The sequence below is a fragment of the Populus alba genome, chromosome 4, assembly GCF_005239225.2.
Source record: "Populus alba chromosome 4, ASM523922v2, whole genome shotgun sequence".
NCBI lineage: Eukaryota > Viridiplantae > Streptophyta > Magnoliopsida > Malpighiales > Salicaceae > Populus > Populus alba.
In genome coordinates this window covers 20369084-20388970 of record NC_133287.1, presented here as the reverse complement: position 1 = coordinate 20388970, position 19887 = coordinate 20369084, and the positions used below count along the sequence as shown (strand labels likewise).

General features: G+C 34.8%; 3 protein-coding genes and 1 pseudogene across 8 annotated transcripts; 2 read left to right on the top strand and 2 right to left on the bottom strand.

Moving 5' to 3' along the window:
* The first annotated feature begins 249 nt into the window (after nucleotides 1–249).
* LOC118038965 (mitochondrial fission protein ELM1) lies at nucleotides 250–5190 on the top strand. 2 transcript variants are annotated; one of them, XR_004685858.2, is made up of 11 exons: nucleotides 250–570; nucleotides 715–950; nucleotides 1532–1628; nucleotides 2001–2150; nucleotides 2270–2396; nucleotides 3158–3270; nucleotides 3355–3418; nucleotides 3508–3601; nucleotides 3714–3822; nucleotides 4288–4453; nucleotides 4916–5190. XR_004685858.2 is itself a non-coding variant. In XM_035045522.2 (10 exons), the coding sequence occupies exons 1-10, from the start codon at nucleotides 388–390 to the stop codon at nucleotides 4387–4389; spliced, it is 1275 nt and encodes a 424-aa protein (XP_034901413.1). In that variant the 5' UTR covers nucleotides 250–387; the 3' UTR covers nucleotides 4390–4769. The 2 variants fall into 2 exon arrangements, 1 of the variants encoding a protein (XP_034901413.1); XM_035045522.2 differs by lacking the exon at nucleotides 4916–5190 and having other exon boundaries at nucleotides 4288–4769.
* A 1374-nt stretch (nucleotides 5191–6564) lies between these two features.
* LOC118038966 (OVARIAN TUMOR DOMAIN-containing deubiquitinating enzyme 6) lies at nucleotides 6565–12217 on the top strand. 5 transcript variants are annotated; one of them, XR_004685859.2, is made up of 10 exons: nucleotides 6565–6791; nucleotides 7261–8252; nucleotides 8721–8882; nucleotides 9336–9413; nucleotides 10047–10125; nucleotides 10210–10349; nucleotides 10496–10630; nucleotides 10766–10887; nucleotides 10987–11161; nucleotides 11391–11533. XR_004685859.2 is itself a non-coding variant. In XM_035045523.2 (10 exons), the coding sequence occupies exons 3-10, from the start codon at nucleotides 7575–7577 to the stop codon at nucleotides 11618–11620; spliced, it is 1608 nt and encodes a 535-aa protein (XP_034901414.1). In that variant the 5' UTR covers nucleotides 6568–6791; nucleotides 7261–7301; nucleotides 7385–7574; the 3' UTR covers nucleotides 11621–12046. The 5 variants fall into 5 exon arrangements, 2 of the variants coding, with proteins under 2 accessions (XP_034901414.1, XP_034901415.1); XR_012169723.1 differs by lacking the exon at nucleotides 10496–10630 and adding an exon at nucleotides 12055–12217 and having other exon boundaries at nucleotides 6568–6791; nucleotides 10822–10887; nucleotides 11391–11939; XM_035045523.2 differs by lacking the exon at nucleotides 10496–10630 and having other exon boundaries at nucleotides 6568–6791; nucleotides 7261–7301; nucleotides 7385–8252; nucleotides 10822–10887; nucleotides 11391–12046.
* Nucleotides 12218–12926: 709 nt separating this feature from the next.
* On the bottom strand, nucleotides 12927–14261 carry LOC118038968 (glutathione S-transferase U9-like; annotated as a pseudogene).
* Nucleotides 14262–14387: 126 nt separating this feature from the next.
* Nucleotides 14388–16974, bottom strand: LOC118038967 (uncharacterized). The gene is made up of 3 exons (XM_035045526.2): nucleotides 16610–16974; nucleotides 15631–15958; nucleotides 14388–14802 (listed from the first exon to the last, which is right to left on the bottom strand). Exons 1-3 carry the CDS (start codon nucleotides 16755–16757, stop codon nucleotides 14592–14594), a joined length of 687 nt encoding a protein of 228 aa, XP_034901417.1. The 5' UTR covers nucleotides 16758–16974; the 3' UTR covers nucleotides 14388–14591.
* Nucleotides 16975–19887: the final 2913 nt, after the last annotated feature.

The following is a 19887-nucleotide window of genomic DNA, read 5'->3' as shown; positions in this document are numbered from 1 at the left end:
TAATTTTAAAAAATATGTTTTTCAAAAACACGGTATTATTACAAAAACAACAAACAGTAACTAATACAAATGTCTCCGCACTGTTACAATAGCCGCAGGCCCATGATTTGTTGTGTTTTATATATATATATATATATATTGATATTGGGCTATGCAAATAATTTTTTATTTAATTATCACACAGTTGCTGGGCTTTTAAGCTGTGGGCCGTACTTTCCAAAAATAAGGCAAATCCAAAAATAACCCTGCATTTCAGGAAAATTCAACAGTAAAAGAAAACGTTCTTAGCGAAAGCCAGTGGCTCCTCTCTCTCTCCCTGCATTTCCATGCTATCGAATTCGAACGGAATTAGGGTTTGGAATCTGAAATCTGAGTGGAAATCAATCCATGAAGCCAATAAGGCTACCTGAACCCCCGAGTCCCACCATGGGAGTACCGGAGATCTTCGAAAACGGCGCGTACAGTGTCATTCGCCGCGCCGTCGTCATCGGCAACGGATTTCCCGGTTCAGAAAACCAGAGCCTCGGCTTAGTTCGTGCTCTTGGCCTCTATGATAAGCACGTCTTATTTGTCAGTTCACTTCTCTTCTTTTCAACTCCTTAATCACAAAAAAATAAATAATTTTTGCTTGTTTTTTAGTTCCTGCTAAATTAGGGTTTAATCTTTTATTTTTGGATTGGTTTTTGGGGCATTTATTTAATTGGATGGATGCAGAGAGTGACGAGACCAAGAGGAGGCATAAATGAGTGGTTGCATTGGCTACCGATTTCTCTCCACAAGTTGTTGTACTGCATCATAAGGCGGATATATAGTTATTTGCGGTTAATAGCATCGCGGCGGAGGAGGCTTTCACCTCTTCCGTCGGAGAAAGGTGGCAGTGTGGGCTTGTCGTCAATTTTAGAAGCTGATTCGAAGCGGATTGTGAATATGGCACGAGAAAGTTATGAGAAGTAATTTTCTTACAGACTTTTGTGTAATTTGAACTTGTTAAGTTACTGAAAGTGTTAAAAGTAGATATTAATTCGAGTGAATTTCACCTGTTTTATTCAAACAAAGGTGCAAACTTGAAAGTACGCTTCTTGTAAATCGTGCTTATCTGTATTGAACATGGGCGTGTGGTAAAGGTTAATGGATGACGTGGTGTCTGTGCAACCTTGTGAAAGGAAAAGGAAAGTGAAGAAAATGCATGATAATGGTATTGGTGATTAATGGATTGTGAAGATCATGTGCGCTTATGGAAATGAAAGGGTTGTGTTGTGTATGACTAATGGTGCTTTAACCTTGCGATGTAGACTCATGAAAAGGTTCTGTTAATTTTTTTTGTCTTTTAATTCTTCCTTGTGCTGCATATATGTGATTGTTGCCCTGTGGAGCTATGTTGGATTTGAAACCTATTACTCCACTTAAATATGCAGCGGTCCCAAACTTGTTGGTATTTGCAATACGAATTTTCCATTTTACACCTGTTAGTTCCTGTCAGTAAACAGACCTCTTTTTTCTTTAATTTATTTGCTTTGCTGCATTGTTTCAGGGATGGCCCTTTATTGGTAGTTGCATCTGGAAGAGATACAATTTCTGTTGCAAGCTCTATTAAACGTTTAGCATCAGAAAAAGTTTTCCTTGTACAGGTTTGAGGCCTTCCCTTAATTTAAATTGCACTTGATAAAGCTATTTGCTACATTCTATAAATAACACGGTTCTTTGATGGCTATCTAAAAAATATACCAAGGAGGATCCAATTTGTAACCTTTTGCTATTAGTTTAAGATGGATGAATAAACCATTATATACATAAGGGCTAGTATACACCTGTGTTAGCCTATTGTACAGTGACAGCTACAGCTTCCAAAGTTCTATAATAAACCAATGCATATGTAAGGACTCTTTTCATACTATACACAGGTCAGACACAGCTTCCAAAGCTGCCTTGCCAATTCAACTTGATCCTCATTCTGTTGTTGCACAAAAGCTTCTGATATTCATTTTATTTTTGTCATGCAGATTCAACATCCAAGGTCAGACTTGAGTAGGTTTGACTTGGTTGTCACTCCTCATCACGATTATTATCCTTTGACTCCCCAAGCACAAGAACAAGTTCCTCGATTTCTTCGGAGGTGGATAACTCCACGTGAACCTCCTGATGAGCATGTGGTATGTATCAAAACATTATATTGCTCTAGTTGCTTGGTAGTAATGAGACTTTTTTTGTTGACAACCCCTCTTTTTGAAGATGGTAATTAGCAGTTTATAACATGACCATTGAACTTCAGGTTCTTACCGTGGGAGCCTTACATCAAATTGATTTTGCTGCGTTACGCAGTGCAGCAAGTACATGGCATGACGAGTTTGCACCTTTGCCAAAGCCTTTGCTGGTGGTTAACATTGGAGGGCCTTCATGTAATTAGCCATTATACTTTTAATCCACTGTACTCTTTTGTGATTAGATAGTTTTGGTGCAAATTGTCAGTCTCACTTCCATTGTCTGTCTTTTCTTGATATAGTGGTCCGTGCATTATTCTATTTTATTTTTTGCTATATTAATCTCATAGGAGTATTGCCTTCATGGTCACTACTGCATATATCGATTTTTGTTGCATTCGAACCCTGTGGAAGAGGGGCGGGAGGAGGTTCAAACCTTGAAAGTCTGCTGTAAAGAGGAACTCTTTTCCACTACACCATAAGCTGATCCTTGAAATTAAATGATGAAATTGCTGTGAGAGTCGAAGTTGATTATTGCTGTTGTTTTTACATTATGCCAACTCTTCAAAATAATTCAACTACCAAAACTAAACTTGGCTTTGCTATGCGCTGAAGATACGCAATTCCTTGTGAGATTCCATCATATATCTCAGTTCACCAGTTATATTGAATTTGTTGTAGGAAATGCAGTTTCTTATTTATTTTATGCTTTTTTAATGTTAGCATAGCAATAACTGAAACTTTAAAATCAAACATTGTCACGAGTTGTCCCAATTAAAGAATTAGAAGTTGAAAAGGCATGTTTGATTATTTCTTTTGTTCTGCTCTGTTTGGATTTGGGTTTATGATTATTTTTATGCAGAGAACTTAAAAGCTCCCTGTTCACATAGTTCTTGATGTTTCTCATGGACTGAGAATTAAAGACATGATTATATGATATGGTGCCTAAAATTGTTTAGGTCACTGTCGTTATGGAACGGACCTAGCAAAGCAGTTATGTGCCTTTGTGACTAACGTGCTTTTGAGCTGCGGGAGTGTCAGAATATTTTTCTCAAATAGGACACCTAAGAAGGTATGGCCACTCATTTCTCATAGTTTCTTTTTCCAATACCTGCCACTTATCCCTCAATATATGTGTCTGTCATTCTACCTACAGGTTTCAAACATAATAATCAAAGAACTTGCAAATAATCCAAAAGTCTACATCTGGGATGGTGAAGGTATTGTTGATTGATTTGAAAAATTCAATCCATACTAGTTAAATTACTAGAGCTCACAATCTTATAGTTTTGCATGTCATAACATTCAGAGCCAAATCCATATATGGGACATTTAGCATGGGGAGATGCATTTGTTGTCACAGCAGATTCAGTCAGTATGATAAGTGAGGCTTGCAGTACTGGGTATGCATGAAAATTATCTCTATCAACTGTGATGATTTAGAACATAAAAGCTCCGAGATGCCTTGTTTTATTTTGTAAATGCTGATTTAAAACTCCAATACTGTTCTTGCAGGAAACCTGTTTATGTAATGGGATCTGAACGTTGCACATGGAAGTTGGCTGACTTCCATAAATCTTTGAGGGAGCGAGGAGTGGTTCGACCATTTACAGGATCTGAGGACGTAAGTAAATAGCAGAATACTTATTTAAATGATGTACTAATATCTCGCAGACCCATATTAGCTGTCGAACATTGTTTTTTCAATTAGTTAAGTGCAAATTCATTTATTATTTCTTCTCTAGAAGATTTTTTCAAAATTTTACTTTATGTAAAAATATGATAATACTTCTACTTCATAAAGGTTGTGTTATTAGTCAAAATAACTGAAGGTAAATTTGAATGGTCATACATCGCCAAACAACTATGAAAGTGCTTGTTTCTCATCAACTTTAGTTGATAGGTTTTGAAATGGCTGTCCTGGGAATTTGTTCTGGTTATTTTTTCTTCTTTCTTGAAATAGTTGTTCCCTTTATGCAATGAATAATTAACGCACCGAATTCTCATCTATATCTTAACCAGTACATGTAGTGATCAAGTTTCTCCTTCACTTAATTACGTAGGTAATCTGTTTGTTTATCTCTTTCAGATTTCAGAAAGCTGGAGCTACCCACCGCTAAATGACACTGCTGAAGTTGCTCGTCGAGTTCATGAAGTACTTGCTGAAAGAGGATTGAGAGTGCGGCCATAAAACTTGTTTGTAGTTGTTATTCTTGAAAGACGTTTTTGTTTTGAAGGGGAAGTCGGGAAATTAGGTTTGTTCGATATTACTTTTAGGAATTCCAACTGCGAAGCATTGATAGATGTTAAAATTTGTTTCTTTTCCCTATGGGAGTTTTGGGATATACATGTAAAAAATAAAGGCAAACTCATCTAGTGCGGCTTGTAATATAGGAATAGCATCCTTTCCTTTTGTGCAGCATTATTTAAAGTCCTTTCAGTTTTAGCACCCATTTTACGTTGTGAAAATAAATTTCACAGTGTATTCTTTGTTTTTCTGAAAGGTGTAAATTGAATAGCGGTTGATTTATACAGAGGAAAACCCTCTCTAATGAGATGAATTTCGACCAAGATGTGATTCCTGGATCTCTTTTTATTTACTTGTAGCAATACTTTGTTTCGATTTACCATTCAACTCTCCTCTTTGCAGTGAACAAATCTTTTCCTGGCATTTTTTTTCAACAAGCTTTCTCCTGATCACTTGCTACATTTTGCAGTGGTGAAGCAACAAAAATCATTATTCAAGAGCTTCAGGCAGACACTAAAGAAAAAGCCATTGTGGGTGCTCCGGCTCCTATCATAGTTGCAACAAAAGCGGCCCAACACCAACGGAAAGGATGGAAAAAAGGCTTGGCCGTTTTCCGACTTGGTTCTCAGGCTGGTTTTGCTGCCGCCACTAGCATTATGGAGACAGCCGATCAGACTGTTCCTTTTTTCACTCAGTTGTTTCATTTCCATGTCGAGTTTAATGATCTCCTAACTTTCATGCTCTTCTTACCAGCAGCCTTCAGAATTCTCTCGCTAAAAGCCTTGACCTCAGCTATCATGATTAAGTAAAACCGAAGTTTAGGGACTAAAGTGAAGATTTACATACATCACAGGGATTGATTAGCCAATCGAGCACTGCATAGGTCACCAAGGTCATCAGTGTAATTCCAACTTCTTACCATTACTCAACTCAACGAAGCAAGGAATATAGCTCAGTCTTGCGCCTTCTCTCTCTCTGACTCGAAAACAGGGAGCAAACTTGACACCACACGCGTACGTCAACCATCCATCACTTCTCAGTCTTCTTTACGTTAATAATTTGGCGACCCAAAAATGGTCCTCCAATCATATATATAGTCTCAGTCGAGTCCTTCACAATTTTTTCTTATCTCAATTGGATTCTTAAGGTGACCGTTTGGATTTTTGTGGCATGTACTGGACAGGAATACAATTTGCTTGATCTGCATGGATACAAACAAAACTGGTTTTATTTTTTTATGGGGATTAAGATTAGTTGATTTTCTCATGGGAGACGGGGCACACAAATATGTGATATAATAGAAATTATGATCCTTTTTACAAATTGCTTTCATGAACTTTCTAAATCTCAATATTATCTAGCTCTATCATCTCTTATATTATTTATGTGTCATTTAGAACTGTGGTTTGAGAGTTTTTTTCCTCTAAAAATACATTGAATTAATGGATTTTTAAAAAAATTAATCAAAATACCAAATACACATTTAGCTTCTTCATAGTATTTTTTATCGTTGTTTTAAAACTCGGCTCAGCATTAGGAGGATAGACTTTAATTTTTTTTAAAAATAAATTAATTAAAATAATGTTGTTTTGACCAGCCTATATTGATTTTTATTTAAAAAAATAAATCAAAATAACATTAATTTTTCAAAAAAAAAAAAAAAACAAAGTCATAAAAATAATGGTCAGGTTTTGATCAGGTCAAGTTGGTTGGTTACACTATCAGATTAACCAGATTTTTATTTTCAACTTAAACTAATTTAGGTCTATAATCAACCAATCGAACTACATTTTAAAAGTATATTCTATACACTCGTTTAAACACTAAATAAAATTTCAAAACTTTTCATACATATTCGTTCATGAATTTCATCTTCATCTTAAGTTGTTACATACATAAATGAGAATTTAAACTTTTAGGGGTGTCAATTGAAGCAAAAAAGACTTGGGTAACTCAAGCAAGAAAAGGTCACTAGTTGGAACACCTTTAAGAATCCTGCCCTTAATAATTTCATTTATCACCTTCCACACGTGCGAAACAAACAAGCTAAAAAACCCACGTGTAGCAATCATCGCTCAGCCGTCTCCTATGTAGTAGACTCCACGTCACATCCCTCACTCTCTCTCTCTCCATCCACCGTTAAAACGCCCCCCCTCTCTCTCCTTCTTCTTCTCCACCAAGTTCTTGCTTTATCATCCTTTGCTTCTTTATAAATAAAAATAAAAATAAAAAATAAAACCCTAAAATAAAAGGACTCTCTATCTCGTTCTCTGTTTTTGCTTTAACAGATCTCAAAAAAAATTTATTTTCTTAACCTGTTACTCTTCTCTCTCTTTCTCTGTGAGGTGAGTCTTCTTGTTATAACTCGTGCTGAGTCAACTCTAGGGTTTTCTTTTCTGTTCTTCACCTGATCTCTGCGCGTGTTCTTGATTTGATTATGCGGTCTTTGTTTGGTTGCTGAAAAATGATGGGAAAGCGAACGAAAAGTAATGAAATTGTTTATAGTTGTATCTGTGTACTTAAGTTAATTAGTGTTAGTTAAGTGGATTAAAGAAGTGTCTTTTTCTTGATAATCAAGGCTTTGGATTTTTCAATCTTGTATATTTTAAGTTAGTATTTTAAAGGGAACAATCTTTGAAGGATAATGATTTGGTTAGAATTTGAGGCATACTTCACTTGAATTTCCTTCCTTTTTTTTGGGAATTGGAAAAGGGTTGAAGGGTTTAGAATTGAAAGAACTTCAGAAACCTGAAAGTGTTATGTTTTAAAGAAAGGTGTGATTTTTATTGTTTGATTTTTGTGTGTTGGTTGCAGCTTGGGCTTTTGAAGGTGAATCTTTGGATTTCTTATTCCGGGTAAAATTCGACAACTTAGAGAAGGTTATTATTATTTAAAAGTTGGAGGTCAGGGTCTCATGAAAATTGTTAGGGGAATGCAGAAATCCTTTCGCTGCGACGACAAGGAGCTGAGTGCGCTGGGCTGGAAGAATTCCTTCAGCCAAGGAATTGGCATCATTGCACCTAAGGCAAGAACGCGCGACAAACCTGCGAGTCTTTAAGTTTTGGCCATTTTGGAGGAAGAATTGACGCACTTAGTAAATAATTGAGGACGATAAAGATTGAAGCCAGATGACTCGTATTCTAGTTCAGCGAGGCAGTGGTTCTTCTTCGAACCAGAGCCGTGCAGGATCTTCTTCTTCGGCTGCTAGGCCAGACACACAGGGTACTAGCACCCTCCAGGCTGTTTCGACTCCGAAAGATGAGGATGTTGGTGAGGAGGTGCAAGAGCAGGTAGTGGTCGATGAATTCTTGGAGAATAGTGGTAGTCATGATAATAAAGTGGTAAAAAGTGACGAGCTTTTGATGGGAAGCATAAATGGTGACCGAAGTGACAGTTTAAATGATGAAATTGTTGATAACGATAAAGTGGGTAATGAGGAAGGGGTGGGATCAGGGGATTCGGTTAAAGGATTGGGTGGGCTGATTTTGGAGAGATCTCCTGTGGAGAGTGAAGGTTCAAGTTCTGATTGTCCAGAGAACGGTAGTGGAAGCCCACAGCCACCACCGCCTCCTGTGCCACCTCCAAAACCTGACCTAACAAACTCGAATTCAAGGAGATTTATATCAGGAACTTCAAATTCTGTGCGAATTGGATCATCTAGGAGAGCAGTCGCTTGGCCTGTTGTTTCGACAAGGTCTTCACCAACTGGATCACGGCCATCCTCTCCTAGGTCTCATGGTGAAAATGAGGGGTACAATAGTGCTGATGAGCAGAATCCTTGCTTCGTTTCCTCTTATGATGATTTCGTAAGTTCCCAATGCTAAATATATAGTTGGTGAGGCATGCCTTGACTGTTGCAATTTATGGATACGATTTTTCTAGCTTAAAAATAAGTCCACAAGCTTTGTGCAGCTGTATGTGGTCATATTGTGTTAATTCACATGTTTCAAGCATTGCTATTCTGAATTGTGTTTCTAGGAGTTAAGACTTTGTAGTTGTGGTATGATCTCTAGTCGATTTATGTTCATTGGCTCAGTTGAATTTGCCTCTGTTTCCACTTGGCCAATGGTCTCATGTATGAGGAAAATATTTATTGTCACAGATGTTGTGGTTCTCTCTCTCTTTTTTTAATGCTTAGTACAGTAGATATTGTAGTGTTGCCTTTTTGTTCATTTGATTGAGAATTGCAATCCTGATCCAATGATATGATTTAGCATCTCAGCAATTAAACTGCTGTTTATCTCTCAAAAATTGGCATTTTGCATCTATTACAGGAAAGAGAGAGGCAGTTTGAGATTGACATCAGACGGTCCAAAGGGTTAGAAGTCAAAAGAATGTTGGAGGATGGGAATTGTCTCTTCCGTGCTGTGACAGATCAAGTTTATGGGGATTCTGAAATGTATGATTTGGCCAGACAAATGTGCGTGGACTATATGGTAAGATTTTTTTTTTCTTTTTTTGATACGTCATTGTTCAAGTTCATGGTCATTTTGTTCTGGCTTGGCATCTACTTGAATTAATCATGCATCTGGTTAAACAGTGTTGCAAGCTCTTATTCTTGTGATAATGTCCAAGGCAGCCTTGTGACAAGACACTCCACTGTATTAGATGCTAGTCTTTGTCATTAATCGATTTGTTATTTGTATTTTAGTTTTACTAGGTGTATTAATTGATAATCATGTGATAAATTCCTAGACAATGTGAGAGAACAGTGTAGAATTAGAGAGAGAGAGAGAGAGAGTATAATGTTGATTTTATGTATGCAATGTTAAATCTAGAAGATAAATTCCTGGACGGTTTAAGAGAATAGTGTTGAGTTTCATAGGAAAGAAAAGAAATTGTGAAGAGCACCCCTGACAACATCGTATTTTTGTTTTTGGTTCATTCAGGAAAGGGAAAGGGATCACTTTTCTCAATTCATTACTGAAGGTTTTACATCTTACTGTAAGAGGAAGAGAAGAGACAAGGTATGGATACTCTTATCTAATTTCACATTTTACTCTTTCAATATCCAGCAAGGCAAAAATGTATGGGACCTGGCATGTTTTTCTTATCACATATCACCTCCTGAATATGATTTGCAAGTTAATGATATTTGTACACTTCACTTGAGAAAGCAGTTCATTTACACTTGTGTTGGGATGGTAATAAATGTGATTTTAGGATTTTTGGGACTGCTCCTACATGCCATCCCTTTGAGGGTGCTGCCATTAGTCTTTAGGGGATGGAAAAGGGGGAGCGTTAAACTGAGAAATTTTTCTACATAGGAAGAGTTATTCGAGGCATCTCAACTTCAAAGGTTGCAAATGAAGGACCTATCTGTGAATTTTCTTGGCAAATTTCTTGACATGGAAGCTTTGTTTGGAGGTTTTTCTTGTGTCCTTGATAGAGTGGATGTGAACAAATAACTAGTTTGATCAATTTTTTCAACCTCTGCTTCCATTGTTTGCTGTCACCCTCTTGCTTGGGTTAATCTTTTTGGGGTATGGTAGGCAGGCAATTAGACATTTGGTCCAGCATGTTTAACAACCACCTGTGCCTTAGACTTTGTAATGTGAATGAGTGATGTGAACACTCACTTCCTTCATCTCAATTGTCAGGTGTATGGAAACAATGTGGAGATCCAAGCTTTATCTGAAATGTACAATCGACCAATCCACATTTATTCCTATAGCACCGGTATCTACTTGTGATGAATTGATGGTTTAAATTATTCAGGGTCATTTGCTATTTACTTCTTACTGATCAAAACAATTAATGTAGAACCCATCAACATTGGGAGCTACAATACAGACACACCTCCCATACAGCTAAGCTATCATCATGGTAATCATTACAACTCTCTTGTCAACCCACGCCGTTCAACAATTGGTGCAGGACTTGGTTTCAGCTGTCTTCAAGGGGTGAGTTTCTGCAACTTTTGTAACCCTTTGTCTTGGCAAAATGATAATTTTTTCTCCAGTGATCATACCTATATTAGCCTTCCCTCATCAGTTCATTATTTTTCGTGCAAATCAAATGTTTAAGGATATGTGAAATTAAGGTGTAGGATCAAAGAACAATAGAAGTTGGCAAGGTCCATACTGATGAACTAATAGGGATAGCTTATGGGAAATTTCCACACAATCTGAGCAGCATTTTTCCCTCCACACTACTTTCAACTTTAATTTTTATTGCTGTGAAGGTTAGTAGTTGATGATTTATTAACTGTGAACTTGCATTTAAAGTATCAATACCAGCATGCCAATTGCTGGATAAGTTGAAATATAACTGGACTTATTGATTGTGGGATTGCTCTTCTTCCTTTTATTGGTAACAGGCTAGTATAGTGAAAGAGATTGATGTTGCTGACACAGGCAACAATTGTGTTTGCAGGCAAGTGTGGATAGAGATCAGGTCAAAGCTGCTATTAAAGCTCAACAAGACCAGCAGATTGATAATGCAAGTATCTTTAACGTAATTCAGCAGTATGTTTTGTGTTGATATTTGGCTAACTAGCATAGTAACCAAACTCTCCTTTATGATGCTTAATGCTGACAGGCACTTCTGGCTGAGGGGCAGTTTTACTCTGATCTTGAGGTTACTGAGAAGGAGATTGAGCGCATGGTGATGGAAGCTTCTAGAGCTGAGTATCTTTCTGATAACAAGTTCAAACCACAACTTGGCCGTAAGGGATCTTCTACTTCTGGTGCAGAACCATCATCTTCTGGCGCTAGTGAGTACTCAGACTTTACACGGGGGATGGTATTTCAGTGAGAACATGTGTTCATGAACTGCGGGGACCAAAGAACATAGGGCACACCTCTGGCTGTTATCATCAATTTGCTCTCCTCATTGCTTTATTCCATCTTTAGTCTATTAGAAGTATTGATTTTTTTGGTCTTTAAGGGTGAATTGTGCTTGTATTCTGTGTTGCTGACAATGATATGAACTTGGATTTGCAGGATCATCATCGGCCAGTGAGACTACTAAGGTGGAAGGTGCAAGAGAACATGGCTTACAGGATACTGTCCTTAGCAGCAGTATGCAGATCGTGCTGTCAATGGGATTCAGTTACCTGCAAGCAATCGAGGCCTACAGCATATTTGGTGATGATGTGGATTCCATGGTTTGTTACCTCGTGGAAACCACCAGCAGCAGCAGCAGCAGACGCAAAGGCAAGGCAACTGAATGAACCACGACAGAGATTCAGAATTTTCCCGTCAGACCAAATTGACTCTCAGTGCTGGCGCTGTACTTAGATGGAGAGAAAACAGACCTGGTCCAATTGAAACACAAACTTCCAGAACTTTAGAATCTGTTTTTGAAGTTTGAATGATCAATAAAATGGATATAGTAGCTAACCTTTAAGAAGGCCTTTTCTAACTAGAACGTGGAGCATATTATGATTCGGTCTAGGCATTGAAATGTTACAGTGTTGTCTCTTGGCTGGTTTAGCAGTCAATAATAGCATTGTCATGTGAATGTTCCGTTTGATAGAAGAATATTATCAGGTGAATTAGTATGTTCAAATCTACTCCTACCATCCACCATGATATTAGAGTTATCTCTTTCTATCTCATCTTAAACCTTTGAATTCAAGGTTAATTCTTTGTTATGATATTGCAGTTATTTTCATCCAATGGTGGAAGATCAAAGAAGGCATGTGTGTGAGGTAGAGTTCATGCTCTTACTCGAACGTGTTTAACATATCAACTTGTCAAAGAAAAAAAACAAAGTGTGTGGATCTTTTCTCCATGAATTCTATCAATCTAAGCAGTTTTATACATAATACATTTGGTTAATTAAATCTAGTTTAAATATTTTAGCAAGTTAATCGATAATCATGGTTGGCAAGTGTTTGGTGTATGTTTTTTAAATTATTTAGAAAAACTATTTTAACTAAACAAAAATAATTATATAGATTTTCTCTAAATGGTTTTGTTAGTGAAAGAGATAATAGATATTTATTAATTGAGAAAAAAAAATATTTTATATATGTTATGACGCAGCAAAAGGAAAAAAACGATTCTCGGAAAACGATATCTTTTCCATTTGTTTTTTTAGCTTGTCTGCCTCTAATTTCCTCTGTCAACGGACACCAGTAAGATGGGAGGACTAGTATATTCATAAATTATTATTATTATTTACGTGATTGAGACATTGAGAAGGTAAAGGCAGGTTGCATGTATATTTATTCCTTCTATTATAATAAGTTGAATGGCAAGCTATCTGATGAATTAATATATTTCTTGCTTGAAAATTACTTCTTCGCTACTGCTGAGATATGTTTAGTAACATCGTTCATGTATTTTATTTTTTAAAAAAACATATTAAAAATTATTTTTTTATATTTTCAAATCGTTTTGATGTATTTTTTTAAAAAATAATTTTTAAAAAATAAAAAAATTATTATTTTAATATATTTCTAAAAAAAATACTTTAAACCGCAACCGTTATTATAATCCTAAATAAACCCTAAAACTACCAGTTGAGAATTAATATGGAGCTTCACGAGTGGTTTTTTGTTTTTTCAATTGCCTCTATTTTTTTCCATTCCTCCATTATATTTTGTTTTTATTTTTTTATTTTTTTTATTTCGTTCCCATACTTTTATTAACACTTATTCAGGCTACTTTTAAATAAATTAAATTAATTAGAATTATATTTAAATAATTTTTACATGATTTAATTTTAAATTTAGCTAAGTAAAGAATTAGATTGAAAGTTTTTTAGTCAACTTCTTTTTTTTTTACTTAATTTCATTACCAGATTTTTTTTTACAACTTGTCCTGATTATCTTTAAACTAGTCAAAAATAAAATATGACAGGGGTGGCAGAAAACAAGTTGTAGATGCATTTTCTTGGGAGTATGATATGGCAGTAAAAATAAAATATTTTAAACAAAAAAAAATCAAAATTTAAAGGAAGGCGAGTTCCCAAACACTCCTAACCATGGAGGAACGCCCTCATGACCTTGCTAACCAGAAGATCCAAGAGCAGTTTTTCTCACAAATTGAAGCAGGCCTACAATCATGTCATGAGGAGGCAGCAGCTCTTGAACTGTAGTTAACTGGTTCCAGGCAGTGACCCAAGAAATTATCAGTGGGTTTTTTTCTGGGTCTAGAATTTGGACATCAGCGACTTCCTCTTGAGCTTTGGAGGGGCTAAATACTGCACCCACCAGAATGTCCAGGAGCCCTAGATTCTGGACTTCAATAACTGAGACTCCATTGGGCAAAAGTTTCTTCATTTCCTCTTCAAATTGTGAACAAGTACAGGGACCTTATTGTGAACTGGATTATATTGAAGGAGAGCTTGGCTTTTGTTGCTTAAATCTTCTTCTATATGCTCATAAGCTATGCCTTTAGCTCTTAGGGCTACTTCCACTCTCTTAACGTAAGTGCTAGCCCACATCCCATATAGCTTCACTTTCTGTTCCTCTTCCATCTCTCCCTCTGAATCTCTACTCAGTTATTGTTTCTTCGTGCTTGTGGAACCTTTAGTATGCTAAAACAACCGTGGTTTCTAGCTTTTCTTTATTTATTCAATTTTCTTTTTTCCTTGTGAAATAAGCTATATGTACGGCTTTGACTTTTCATTGTTATTTACATCATCCAGTATGCTTGTGGATATGCTGCGCATAAAAATATAATTTATATCCGCTGCATTATGATGTTATAGCTTACGAGGTGACCTTTTTGGAATTATGCCATATCCTTGTGAAGGTCTTGAAAGCCAGAATTTTTTATTCCATGCTCTTGCTGATGTCCTTGGTTCCTGTTGGGGGAAATCCTGTGTTAGCTCAAACTACAAAGGTCTCTAAACCAAATCCTTCAAATGCAGTGATCTGGTTCATATCGCTGGGTATGTCAGCAATATTATGTAAAGCATGTTCCTCAGGCCATTGGCAAGCATCAAAGAACATACTGTCAGAACCACAGTGATGCGAAGGCGACGGCTAAACATGGAGATAAAAACTGGTTGATATTCTCCAAAAGTGTGTTCCATGCCAAAATGTTATGACTTAATTTCACCACTGTACACTTTGAGTTCCGTTGACTCTCGAAAAATAGACACCTCTTGGCTAAAACTAAAAAGCAATAAAGATACATATGTAGATATAATACATTCAAAGCATCATACCAAGGGAAAAGAAACGTAACTCAAAGCCCGATGATTTTCCTATTCAAATGCTCCCCTGAGAATCCTCCATGTCCTTCGTGATTGTGATCATGAAACATTAGCGTCAAGATTCCTACCATACATAGAACTGAACCAACAAGAAGTTTGTCATAATGCTCAACCCAATGAAACTTGAGCTGGCTGGCACCGTAGAATGATAGAGCCACAAGTGATGTCATCACAGTTATAGTGCTGCCAATGAAAAATGAGAGTTTGAACGTAAAATGACTGAGTTTGGATCGATCTTGATAATGGTCAAAGAATAACAAACCTAAAGCTACAGTGCTGACAATTGTGTAACAGTACAGCCACAACAAACAAGAGAGATTGAATTATCCAAATTTAGCTCTTTTATTAATCAAATGTGAGCCTTTCTACACAGATTAAACAGATAAGAAGTTGGGGGGGGGGTAATTTTCACATTCATTTCCAGGATTTTTTTTTATTTTTTATTTTTTTGTCAAACAAATATGTATCGAGCACTGAACAACCAAAATCGAGAACCCACTGAGATTGCTTGTTAAACAGGAAATCCAGTAAACCAAACACAAGTTCAAGTACCTGCTTCTAATGAATGGACCAGCTCAACTAAAAACTTTAGTGCCTTGTCTGTTTTAATCTCAATAAGCCATTTGAATATGATTTTAATTAGCAGGGTTGGTTTCTGGGACTCTTCATGAAATAAATACAAGGAGCAGTAAATAAAACCAAGTGAGAACTTATACGGCACCAGATAGAGGTTGATTGGACATTTATACCAGTGAAAGTCACAAAAAGAACAGCGAGCAACTATCAAACCTGTATATGTTCGTTTTAATTGTTCTGGACACAATTATAAAATTAGAAAGCATGAAAGGGAGAGAGTGGAAAAAAATGGCAACAAGCATGCGAGCACGTGCAGTTTCATTGATCAGATTTTCTTTTTCTGCCTATGAACCATGGCATATTTAATTACAAACTCCAAAATAATCAAATAGGTAAAATAACAACCAAAAAGCAGGGTGGACATGTTACTGATACCTGAATAGCAGCACAATGATGGCAAGCACCATCATGGAGGATGAACTACCAACAGCAAGAAAAACAGGAAGCGTGGTTGCGCAAGGAGATAATGCAGGAACAAGAATGAGCCCAACGACAGCCATTTTCTCCATAGGCTGGTTATGAGAATGACTATGCCCTCCCTTCCCAGACAGAAATAGTATAACATAACCACCACCAAGAACTATAAGCAAAAGTGAAGCAAGTTTGTGAACTGTTTCTTCACCAGCGATAGTATTTGCCATGGTGATTGCTGTTATACCAAGAAGTGAAGTGGATAGCACATGCAAAACTGCCCCAAATGCAGCTGCAAAGAGAAACGAAAACTAACGATAACTAGTATTGTAACATAATCCATCATAAGCCTAAGAAGCATGAGTTTTTGAGATTTCTATACAAATCTCAATCTAGTATGGTACCAATATCGATCGTTGATCCCTAAACATCAGCATTGACCAATTGTAGCACCAAGTTTTCAAACATAGTTTGACAATGCGTTTGTAGGTGCTTTATCAGCCAAAAAGGCATCCATTTTTTAAGTGCTCTTCAATGATTTTGATACTAAAACGTAAAAATTCACCTAAAAAACCCATCAATATTGTTACTTTTAAGCACTTACAAACACATTATCATACACACTCTTAATGTCCACCACCCAATTAGACAAATAGACTCGAACTTTTAAACCATCCAGCTTAAAAACACATCAGAAAACACCAACAAAGTTAAATACTAGTGGATCAAGCTAATCAACTTAGCAAATTCACATCACATTTCCATGCAAAGATTCCATTCCAAGCACTAAACATGCAATGCTGCAACAAATTGCTAAAGTCTCAATCTTTTTCTTCGTATGTTCTTCAGAATCACAAATTTTCTATTTTCTTTCAAGAATATAACGAAAAGGGCCCGGATCTGAACGGAAATGTAAAGCAAGAGCGAGGGAGAGAGGACATACTGACGAGGAGAGTTCTAGAGAGAGTCCATTTTTGGGCACGCCCAACAATGGAGAAAGGAAGCCAATGTGTTGGAATAAAAGAATGGAGAAGAGAAACTGTGGCGATTCCTCCAATCGTTGAAAGATCTTCTGCACTGAAGCTCTCCATTGTTTACTAGTTTAGTATGATTGCGCAAATGGGTTCTCCTTTTTTTTACCAATCAATGATCTTACATGCACTAGACAGTTAGTTTTGATCAGTGATGAAGGTAGTGGTGGCGGAGATGGGGAGAAGATATGGGAAACGTAAGATCCAAGAGAAAAAAAAATAAAAGGGATTTGATGGTGGCTTTTTACCAAAAAAAAATTAATAATAAATAATTGTGTATAATTATCTAAAATTCTAAATGGTGATGTTTAAACAGAAGAAAATTTTATTGAACCAGTCAGAGGAAACTACATTTGTTTCCGTGCTCTGTCGCGGATCATATCAAAAAATACAAAAGACAAATACTAGAGCAAAAAAATTATTTAATTCCTAGTTTTTGGTTTAGTTGATAATTTAAATAGTATAAAAAATAAAATGTAATCATAATAAATAAATTGATAAAAAAACAATAAATATAAAAAGAACCAAATTTGAGGATACCTAGCTTATCAAATAATTCAAAAAAATAAATAAATTTGAATGATAAAAATGAAATAGATGGACTTAAAAAAAAAAAAATGTATGTTGATTTTTAAAACCAATAATTCTAATCATAAACTTAGGATTAACCCAATAAAAAGCAAATAACAAAAACTAAGCAAACAAAACTCACAAGAAAAATGAGCTTATAAGGGGGCAAAATATTTAAAACTTACAACCCATGAAATCTTGGATCTGGATTCAATCAAGAAACTTGATTTTTCATAAATTTAGTTTTGAATGATGAAATTGAAGAAAAAATATTAAAAAAAAATTCTTAAAAGCAACAAAAAAAACAAAAAGAATGAGGATAAATTTGATAGAAAAAACTTCAGGAAGGATGAAATTAAAAAAAAAATGATCTCAAATAAAATAAATAGAAATTAAAAAAATAAAGATCAAATTTGAAAGACTATAAAATCATCGGGGATGGGACCGAAAAAAATTTAGAATTTGATAAATTATTTAAAGATTAAAAAAATAATAAAAACTTAAATTAAAAATAAAATAAAGCAAGAGGCTAACCTAATAGAAGACAAACTGCAATAAATATATAAAAAAAAAACCAAAAAAGAATAAAATATAATAGAACACAAGCTTGCAGGAAAGGGGGGAGCAATCATATTTGGGCTAACCACCTAAACATGATTTAATCTCTAAAGTTTGCAACCCATGAAATCTTGAACCCAAATTTAATCTAAAAACTTAATTCTTAATCAATTTAATTTTGAATGATAAAATCAATGAAAACAATACTAATAAGAAAACTCATAAAAAAATATCAACATAAAGAATAAGAATAAAATTTGATAAAAAAAACCTGAGAAAGATGAAATTTAAAAAAAAAAACAATTTTTAGAATGATCACAAACAAAATAAACATCATTTTAAAAAATAAGGATCAAGTTTTAAAGATTATAAAATTATAGGGGGGTAAAATTGAAAAAATTTGTAATTTGATAGATTATTTAGAGATTAAAAAATAGCAAGGGTCAAATTAAAAAATGTTGTGGGGGTGAATAAAGGGAAAACCGTGAAAAAAAAATATAAACACAATAAGAAAACATTGACTTGAAAAAAAAGAAAAAAAACCATGCAAACCCAAACAAACCTCTTAAACTTGATCTAATTTATAAAACTCACAACCCGTGAAATTTTAAACTCGAATTCAATAAGCTTAATTACCAACAATTTATTTTTTAACGATGAAATCAATGAAAACATATTAGTAAAAAAAAAACTTGCAAAAGCAAAAAAAAAATAGGGATAAAATTTGATGGAAAAAAAACCTAAGGAGGATGAAATTTGAAAAAAAAATTAAAATGGTCCCAAACAAATAAATAGTAATTAAAATAATGAGGATCAACTTTAAAAGATTAAAAGAATTATAGAGGCTGAAGTTGAAAACAATTGATAATTTGATAGATTATTTATATATTAAAAATGGTGGGGGTGAAATTGAATAAAAAAATTATAGTGTTGTAGCTTATTTTAAAATAAAAACAACAGTAATTAAAATGATAAGGACCAAATATGAAGGAAAAATAAATTAAAAGATCTAATTTGAACTTTTTGAGGGGCTAGAGCAAAAATTAGGGAAGATAAAGAGAAGAAGAAGGAAAAAACGAAATGACCACTGACGCCAAACTAGAGGTGCTTCTAATACATGCATTTTGTCATCGTATAGAGGACATCGAGATCTTCCAAACACCTCCCCATAAAAAGCAATGTTTGGTGGTTGGATAGTTTTACATGCGCTGTCTAAAATAGCACGAGGGTCATCTACACGTTGACACATACATACATGCAAGCGGGATTTTTTAAAATAATATTTAATACATGAAAATTATAATAATACCCCCGAGCAACATCTAAATTTACAATAAAACTAGAGTCGAATGACCAAGAAACCTTTACGAAAAAGTTGTATTGTTTTCAGGAGCATAAAAGTAATTACATTATTTTGAAAAACAAAAAAAAAAAATGCATAAAAACACCTCTAAGTGAAAGACATTAGAATTTTTTTTATTATAAGGGTAAAGTGGTAATTTAATTGTGTTAAAAAATGAAATGACAAATCTAACCCTATATTATATGTTAAAGATAATTGTATTATGATGAAAAGACAACACTGCACTCAATGCCTAGTTTAATAGTTTTTTTTTTCAAAGTAAATTCATAATTAAACTACTATAATAAATGATGTTTTTAAGTTGTGTTCCATATAATTTTACAAGGAGATTTAGTTTTTTTGCTAATAAATAATTTAGAATCTGAATTTATACCCATTTTAAAAAAAATAAAAATAGCTCGAAAAGGTGAGTTTTTTTTTCTTTTTCAACCTATTTTTTTAGGTATTCTTCTAGGATGCATTTTTATTTTTATTTTGCACAAAACATTTTATAGAAAAGAGATTGCTTTTCAGATCTCCTATTTGTTGAACACAAAGACTAAGACTAGTGTTGTTGATCACCGTGAAATTTAGCTCTATTTAAAAAATATATAATACATTTCTAGTAACATAAAAACTGAAGCAGTCTTGTTTTTACATCATTCGGAGTTTCTTCTTTTTTCCTCTCACAATAGTTTTCTTGTTTTTTAACTTTATATT